General features: G+C 37.1%; 1 protein-coding gene across 1 annotated transcript; it reads left to right on the top strand.

Annotated features, from left to right (window-relative positions):
• Positions 1–1,989: 1,989 nt before the first annotated feature.
• LOC137636137 (uncharacterized) lies at positions 1,990–8,181 on the top strand. Its single transcript, XM_068368544.1, has 5 exons — positions 1,990–2,509; positions 3,212–3,432; positions 4,301–4,421; positions 5,128–5,370; positions 7,072–8,181. Exons 1-5 carry the CDS (start codon positions 2,449–2,451, stop codon positions 7,200–7,202), a joined length of 777 nt encoding a protein of 258 aa, XP_068224645.1. The 5' UTR covers positions 1,990–2,448; the 3' UTR covers positions 7,203–8,181.
• Positions 8,182–8,993: the final 812 nt, after the last annotated feature.

The raw sequence follows: 8,993 nt of genomic DNA, 5'->3' as shown, positions 1-8,993 counted from the left end.
TGTATTTACATTTTCGTTGCATAGTGGCGTAGCTAGAAATTTAGGGTCTGGGGGGGGGGGGGGGGGGGGGGCTGACTTAGTAAAGACAACCTGCTCCCCCTTACCGAATAGTAATTCTAATTGTATACTTCCATTTTTTTCTGACCCTGCTTTGGAAGGACCCCTCTCTTGGAGGCCAAGGGGCGCCTTAGCTACGCCACTGAACAGACTTATATTTGTTTCATGATTTACTTAAGCTTCCAATTAATCTATTTTATGCATTAATAAGGAGAGACAACATTATTTGAAGCCACATACCATGTGGATCTAATGAGGCTCTTACTTTCATGTCTGGCAAATAAAAATTTTCTTAAAGACCTTGGAGTTTTCATGAGTCTTTGTGTAATTATAACTGTTTTTAAATGAGTCTTTGAGGAAAAAAATAAAGAATATTCAAAATAGTATTATTATTATCACTTGTGAATTCCATCTTTTTATTATTATTATTATTATTAGTATTATTATTATTACTTGTTAAGCTACAACCCTAGTTGGAAAAGCAAAATGCTATAAGTCTATAAGCCTGAGGGCTTCAACAAGGAAAGTAGCCCAGTGAGGAAGGGAAATAAGGAAACTACAAGTAATTAACAACTAAAATAAAATAATTTAAGAAAAGCAACATTAACGCAAATCTTTCACATATAAACTGTAAAAACTTTAAAAAAACAAGAGGAAGAGAAATAAGATTGAATAGTGTGCCCGAGTGTACCCTCAAGCAAGAGAACTCAACTCCAAGACAGTGAAAGACCATGGTCCAGAGGCTATGGTACTATCCAAGACCAGAGAACAATGGTTTGATTTTGGAGTGTCCTTCTCCTACAAGAGTACCTTACAAAGCTAAAGAATCTCTTCTACCTTTACCAAGAGGAAAGTAGCCACCGAACAATTACAGTGCAGTAGTTAACCCCTTAAGAGAGAATGAATTGTTTGGTCCTTTTAGTGTTGTCAAGTGTTGAAGGACAGAGGAGATTATGTAAAGAATAAGCCAGACTACTCAGTGTATGTGTAGGCAAAGGGAAAATGGGCCGCAACCAGAGAGAAAAATCCAATGTAGTACTGTGTGGCCAGTCTCATTACCCAGTAACTCTCTAGCCGTAGTATCTCAACGGATGGCTGGTGCCCTGGCCAACCTACTACCTGGCAAGAAATATATTTGGGTCAGACACTGAAACATAAATGAAATGCACTTACTCCTTAAAGCAAGTGTATAAGAGAATAATCTCTCTCTCTCTCTCTCTCTCTCTCTCTCTCTCTCTCTCTCTCTCTCTCTCTCTCTCTCTCTCTCTCTTATTTCTAGACACTGGAAATTAACTCTGGAATACCAAGGGCCTTCGGGTTAACAAAGAATTCTTCGGAAGTAATTATGACATAAAAAGGATATCAAATAACCAAAGAGAAGAAATAACCAAGGAAAGGATCAACAGGATGCCAAGAAACAGCCTGGACAGAAAGGGCTTCTTAAACGTTGCCTGAATCTGTTTCTTAAGCGGTGAGCTTTGATATATATGTCACTAGCACTCGATGTTTACAATTTTTTTTCAAATTAGCCATAAATACCATTCAATATCGAATTAGCTCTGACATGGGATCTTAGTGTCTTAGACGCACAAGGAAATTCCCTTTAATGATAACTAGCCCAGCCCGGCCAGGGACTCGAACCTATGATCGATAAAAAATAAGGATAAACATTAGACTGTTTTGACCAACCGGCAATTAGATGAAAAACCAAATGAAATGAACTAAACCCAAGTAAAATTGGACAATCGTTGCTGGAGGAAATATAGCCGACACATAAGGATGACTAAGAGAAGCAGAGAGAGAGAGAGAGAGAGAGAGAGAGAGAGAGAGAGAGAGAGAGAGAGAGAGAGAGAGAGAGAGAGAGAGAGAGGATATCCTTTTTTGAAATGTCAATTGTCAACTGCAAGACGTCATCTCGTCCATAAAGTAACAAACAGATTAGCGGTGAATGAAACCGGGTGTGGTTTAGTTCAAAAGCACTTGATAATGAATTATCTTTATACATTACAGTGAATTGGTTGTATTAGGAAATGAACCTTTTAATTGACTACTAACTAACACATATCAAGCCTACTGGAGTGTCTTTGGTTGCATTTCCGTTGCTAAAACGAAGACGTTTAGTCAGCTTGGAAATCCGGTAGGAAATGTGAATAATATTTACATTTTTTTCTGATCCCAAGACGCCATTAGTTCTTTACTAGTTCTTTACTAGCCTACAGGGACGCGACAAGACAAAGCCTCTTCTTCAGCAGTGATTAAGTGAAAAGAAAAATCAAGTGAAACTTTTCAGTGACGAGCCAAAGAGGAACCATAAATTCATTTCTCCAGAGGACTCAGAAGTGAGTTTGACCAACTGGGATCAATTTCTTGACAGGATTCCAACGACCAACTATGGTGAAACTACTGTTCTTCCCTTTTGCACTGATTCTGGCCTTTGCGTCTGCTCAAGCAGGTAAGAATCACTTCGCTTTAAGGTTAAAAGAGACACTTTAGCTATGGTAACCAGATCTTTCTAGGAGGAGGACACTCCAAAATCAAACCACTGTTCTCTAGTCTTAAGTAGTGCCATTGCCTCTGTACTATGGTATTCCAATGTCTTGGAGTAAAGTTCTTTTGCTTGAGGGTACATTCCGGCACACTATACTAAACATTTTTCTTCCTCTTGTTATTTTAATGTTGTTACTCTTCTTTTTCCTTGTTTCCTTTCCTCACTGGGCTGTTTTCCCTGTTGGGGTCCCTTGGGCTTATAACGTCCTGCTTTTCCAACTGGGGTTGTGGCTTAGCAAGTAATAATAATAATAGAGACGACTGGTGAAACCTAACCAAGGCTCTTTGAGTCAATAGGCGTAGGATGATGATGATGATGATGATTCGATGTTTATACTTCAGCTGTTGTCTTCAGACTTCTAAAGTGTTGCTACTTTTTAGTACATGAACCAAATTAACTTATTGATGTTTGGAATGGCGATATCCTGTCTTAAAATCTTCACTAAATACACAATTTACTACTTCCTAAAGACTAGTTATTTTCACTTGCTTCTAACAGAATAATGAGGAACTTTTTTTAAAATTCACGTTAAAATTACAGTATGTCTTAAAACACGGTTTTCTTTAAGCATTCTTTTACAATATCCAAACTCATGCTCTCTTCCAGATGACAAGTTCTACATCTCTGATGCGAATAATACTGACAACTTCAAAGTGGCAAATCCTTCTACTTCTATTCTAGCTTCCTGGACCAGAGATATAAATAACAAAATCATCCTCGAAGGATTTGTGTTTTTACAATACAATCCTCAGCGACTATTTGAATATATATACAATCCAAGCGAATCAAATGCATGGAATATCATCGAAATGTATAGAAGTAGTGAGGTAAGTATCAAAAGTCTTTGATCACTCAATAAATTCTTTGACCCCACAAAACCGTAATGATGCAACCAGGAAATAAGGGGAAAAAAATCAGTAATTTAGTGGTGATTACTTTTTAAAAAACAATTCTTTTGTGAACACTTTCTTTAGCTTTCAAAGTTAAATATTTGTTTCATTTTGAATCAAAGAAGAAATTTTTCAAGTTAACTTTGAATACAGAAGAGTTAGTTTATTGCAAAATCACCGTCAAAAAGGATCTCTTAACGGTTTAAGAGTCCTTTATGAAGGACAGAGACAAGGGACATTGACAATGCCCTAGCAGGACAATGCCCCATGCACATTTTGGCAGTAGTTTCATGCAAATTGGATGAAAATTGATCACGATATATCAAAAAGATGTTTTTGACCTTTACATGGCCTTGAACTTTGACCAAATAACTTCCAAAATATGATTAAATTATCGTTGGATCATGGCCAATCATCCCACCAAATTTCATGAGATTCGGTCAAATAGTTTTTGATTTATGCGAATCACAAACGAACAAACATACAAACATAAATAAATAGATACACGCCTATCAAATCATGAGCCTTCTCAACGAAGTTGAGAAGGTAATAAAATTCTTTCTTAATTTTGTTCTTTCATATTCCAAAATAAAAGGAAAAAACCATTTCTGTACACTGCTGTTAGTTACATCACTAAGGTATTTTCTGCTTCTATGTGTCATTAACTGATAAGTAAAACTATAATAAAATTGGTTTACAATTGATCTTTCTAACAGGCGAATGATTGTTAGCTTAATATGTCAGATATATCTAATGTTGTGGATAATTTTCAATGCAATGTCTTTTCAAAGTCTTTCTTTCCAAGGATGTGGAAATTAATCCAGGCAACAGAAGATATACGGTATATGGGCGATATGATTTAGGAATTAGAATTACGAGCACCAAAAAGACCTATTGGAGATTTTGTGCTATTACAAACAAATGTGGTGAGTCCATTTTCTTTTATAATATCTTTTGGAAAGTCCTCAATTTCTATATATTTCTAATACTGTATCATGAAATTAATATATTCACAATGTTAATTAAAAAATCATTTCAGTTTTATTTCTAAGCTGTGTGATACTCAAAATACCTAAGAATGTATACGACAAACAGATCTCGTAGTTCCTGTAGTGCATAGGGTTTCCATGTGTGACAGGACCAGGAAAACAGCTCTTAAAGTAAAGTCGAGTCAAGTATGGTCATTTGGACTAACAACAGAGCAAATGCCTCTGTCCCATCCTAATAACTCGTGTTTTCCATCTTCTTTCTCAGCTCACTTTCTTAGTAACATCCATCTCCTTGGCTCTGCGATTTCATTTGAGCTATGCTGTTTAAGATAGGGATACCTTGATGGGGTGAAAGCGTTTGAGTGTATCTAAGGTCAGCAAAACTGTACTAGTTTAACTAGTGGGGATTCCTTGACGGGGTGAAAGTGTTTGAGTATATTTAAGATCAGCAAAGCAGTACTAGTCAAGGCCACCAATACTAGGTTGGTTTAATGTGAGCGATCAGACGAAAATCTACCGCCAGAACCAATCCGCACTGGCCAGCGTGGTGATGAAATGTGGCCTTTGTCCCGCTTTGGACTAGAAACTGCTGAATTTTTGGTTGTTGTTTAAGCTAAGCTAATCTAACCAAACTTTATTGCAGTTCTTCCAGCACTAGTTCCCCCTGCAACTGAATTTCCTGTTGGGTCAACAACAACTCAAAGCAGCATTGTCTCATCCACGACTCAAAGCAGCATTGTCTCATCCACTGTCCCACCAAGATGCACCAGAGAGATTGCTCTGGAAAACCCAACAATAGTTTTACTAAGTATCTGTTGTGTGTTGGTCGCGATCGTGATAGGAATGGCTGTTTACATCATCCGAGGGAGAAGAGCTCCACTTAATGGTAAATATTCGCTGTGAATAAGGCTTATTCTCTTTAACACTAACGATTATCACCGTTTCTTCTGCTGAAGTTGAAGATTTGTTTAACCCTATCTTATAGACAATTCTGTCATATTATATACACATTCTTTAACATAGATAAGTGATAATACAGCCAATAGATATAGCCCTATAAACATTACTGATATTCACATAAGCACAGAAACTTACAAGCAGCGCAATCAGAACAACTACACCTTTTATTTGACGGCACAAGCGGTGGTTGAGAACCCAATGTTGAGAGAAACCTGATTTTTTAAAAATTAGTTTCTGCCAAAATTACTGCCAGATTTCATACACAAAATATTAAGGATTCAAATCAGGCACAATGTTTTGCATACTATCAAGTTAAAATCAGGTTATGTTGTTATTGATAAAGGGGTTTCTCTAATAATGGTCCCATAATCTGTCTCAGGTACTCTGAAACCTTTAACCCTGTGATGGAAAAAGACAAGTATTCCGTCTTGGATACTGTAGCTGACAGAATAGATATCTGTTTCCTAAAATGAAACTTATGAGGCTTTTGGTAGACTATTGGAAACGTCCCTGTCTGGCGATATGCTGGACCGGGGTTTGGGACTCGCTCAAACTCGATAGTTTCTAGTAGTGTCTGCAACCTCACCATCCTTGTGAGCCGGGTATCGGGAGAGTCTATAGGTCTACCTGCTGAGTCATCAACAGCCATTGCCTGGCCCTCCCTGGTCCTAACTCGGGCATTGATCATACGTATATATGATCAGTCACTAGGACATTATTGCTGTTCCTCGCCTTTGGAATTCATGAGCGACCTTTGAATAAAAAACAAAACGATTCTTTGAGAGTAGAGGTCGTTTACAATTGAAATTTGTATCTAAATCGGAAGAGGTTTAAGTCAAACGTTAGGAAGCAATTATATGGGATCACAAATCAATAAAATAAAAAAAAATTGGAATTGCATGATGTAAAACCTATTTTATATGGGGTATAATGTGAATAACAAGATGTGTATAACACCAAGAAATGTAGAACATCGCATAAAAATAGAATAATAACAATTAAGTAAATCTTCGTCTTCAGCTTAAATGAAAAAGACAATTTCAGATATAATCTACAACAAACCTCTTAATACGTAATCAAATGTACAGTGGGACACAGGAATTCCTAGCACATCTTGCTCTGAGAAAGTGCAACTAATCGACCCTTACTCCGGAGCAAAAACTCACCATGCAGTAAAGGCGTGGCAGGGTGCACTCCCCCAGAGCAAGGTGGACCATGCATTCCTGTGTCCAACTGTACCTTATGTGGACACAGGAATTATACTCCGTTCGATGTTCTCTTTTCTTGGGCTTATGTAAAAGCCATTGTTTTCTAGTCTTGTGTAGTGCCAGAGCCTCTGTACCATGGTCTTCCACTGTCTAGGGTTAAAGTTCTCTTGCTTGAGGGTACACTCGGGCATACTACTCTATCTTATTTCTCTTCCTCTTGTTTTGTTAAAGTTTTCATAGTTTATATAGGAGATATTCATTTTAATGTTGTTACTGCTCTTGAAATATTGTATTTTTCCTTGTTTCCTTTCCTCACTGGGCCATTTTCCCTGTTGGAGCCCCTGACCCTATAGCACCCTGCCTTTCCAATTAGGCTTGTAGCTTAGTAAGTAATAATAACAATAATAATTCCGTTTCAGAGCCTGGATCGAACATGAATTCAGAGGCTATTTACGAAGAGGTCGAGCTGCCAGGCAATGTTTCCAGAGCACAACAGAACCACGTAATCGAAAACGTCATCTATGGAGCAGTGATTCCGAGACAGGCATGAGGACGGGGTGATCCTCTGCCTTCTTAGTGTTTTTCATGGATGCCATGAACACAGGAAGAAGGCCATAATCAATATGCAAGTCACGTCCTTTCAGTGGCACGAACAGAGAAAAAGAGTACAGATAATATGAATTAAGTTCCTAACAAGAATCTAACTTAGAATCTAACTTACAAGAGAAAAATTTTCACTTTTTTTTCTAAGTCAATTCCTCCTGGAAAAAGATCATGATGATTTATTTGGAAAGTGAAGCATTGAAAAATTCCCTGCTGTTCTCTGGGAGGTAAATAGAATATAATAAATCTATTTGGTGATATCATGTAATTGAAAAGATGTATTAAGGTTACATTGATTCAAAGAGATGATGATCGAGATCCAACTACTCAGATGTGGTAAAAAGTAGAAATATTAATGATTCACTGTAAAATCTCTGCCACAATCTCTTTCTGTATAAAATATCTTTACTTTTAGCCAAACAACATTTCCTTATGTTGAAAATGAGACCAGAGCTTAGAATAACTGGTCCTAATCTGAAATGAAAATGTTATATAGGTGGCTTTTCTAAGTCTCAAAACCCTGTATGGTTTTCATTTCATTGTGGGCACCTTTATTTAATTATTTCTTTAACCTTACAGACTTTATTCTAATGTATGCATATTCAGTTTCTGTATTTACATTTTCGTTACATAGTGGCGTAGCTAGAAATTTAGGGTCTGGGGGGGGGCTGACTTAGTAAAGACAACCTGCTCCCCCTTACCGAATAGTAATTCTAATTGTATACTTCCATTTTTTTCTGACCCTGCTTTGGAGGGACCCCTCTCTTGGAGGCCAAGGGGCGCCTTAGCTACGCCACTGAACAGACTTATATTTGTTTCATGATTTACTTAAGCTTCCAATTAATCTATTTTATGCATTAATAAGGAGAGACAACATTATTTGAAGCCACATACCATGTGGATCTAATGAGGCTCTTACTTTCATGTCTGGCAAATAAAAATTTTCTTAAAGACCTTGGAGTTTTCATGAGTCTTTGTGTAATTATAACTGTTTTTAAATGAGTCTTTGAGGAAAAAAAATAAAGAATATTCAAAATAGTATTATTATTATCACTTGTGAATTCCATCTTTTTATTATTATTATTATTATTAGTATTATTATTATTACTTGTTAAGCTACAACCCTAGTTGGAAAAGCAAAATGCTATAAGTCTATAAGCCTGAGGGCTTCAACAAGGAAAGTAGCCCAGTGAGGAAGGGAAATAAGGAAACTACAAGTAATTAACAACTAAAATAAAATAATTTAAGAAAAGCAACATTAACGCAAATCTTTCACATATAAACTGTAAAAACTTTAAAAAAACAAGAGGAAGAGAAATAAGATTGAATAGTGTGCCCGAGTGTACCCTCAAGCAAGAGAACTCAACTCCAAGACAGTGAAAGACCATGGTCCAGAGGCTATGGTACTATCCAAGACCAGAGAACAATGGTTTGATTTTGGAGTGTCCTTCTCCTACAAGAGTACCTTACAAAGCTAAAGAATCTCTTCTACCTTTACCAAGAGGAAAGTAGCCACCGAACAATTACAGTGCAGTAGTTAACCCCTTAAGAGAGAATGAATTGTTTGGTCCTTTTAGTGTTGTCAAGTGTTGGAGGACAGAGGAGACTATGTAAAGAATAAGCCAGACTACTCAGTGTATGTGTAGGTAAAGGGAAAATGGGCCGCAACCAGAGAGAAAAATCCAATGTAGAACTGTGTGGCCAGTCTCATTACCCAGTAACTCTCTAGCCGTAATAT

The sequence above is a fragment of the Palaemon carinicauda genome, unplaced genomic scaffold (genome assembly GCF_036898095.1).
Source record: "Palaemon carinicauda isolate YSFRI2023 unplaced genomic scaffold, ASM3689809v2 scaffold238, whole genome shotgun sequence".
Taxonomy (NCBI): Eukaryota; Metazoa; Arthropoda; class Malacostraca; order Decapoda; family Palaemonidae; genus Palaemon; species Palaemon carinicauda.
The sequence above is the reverse complement of the archived record's forward strand: the minus strand, read 5'-3'. Positions and strand labels throughout refer to the sequence as shown.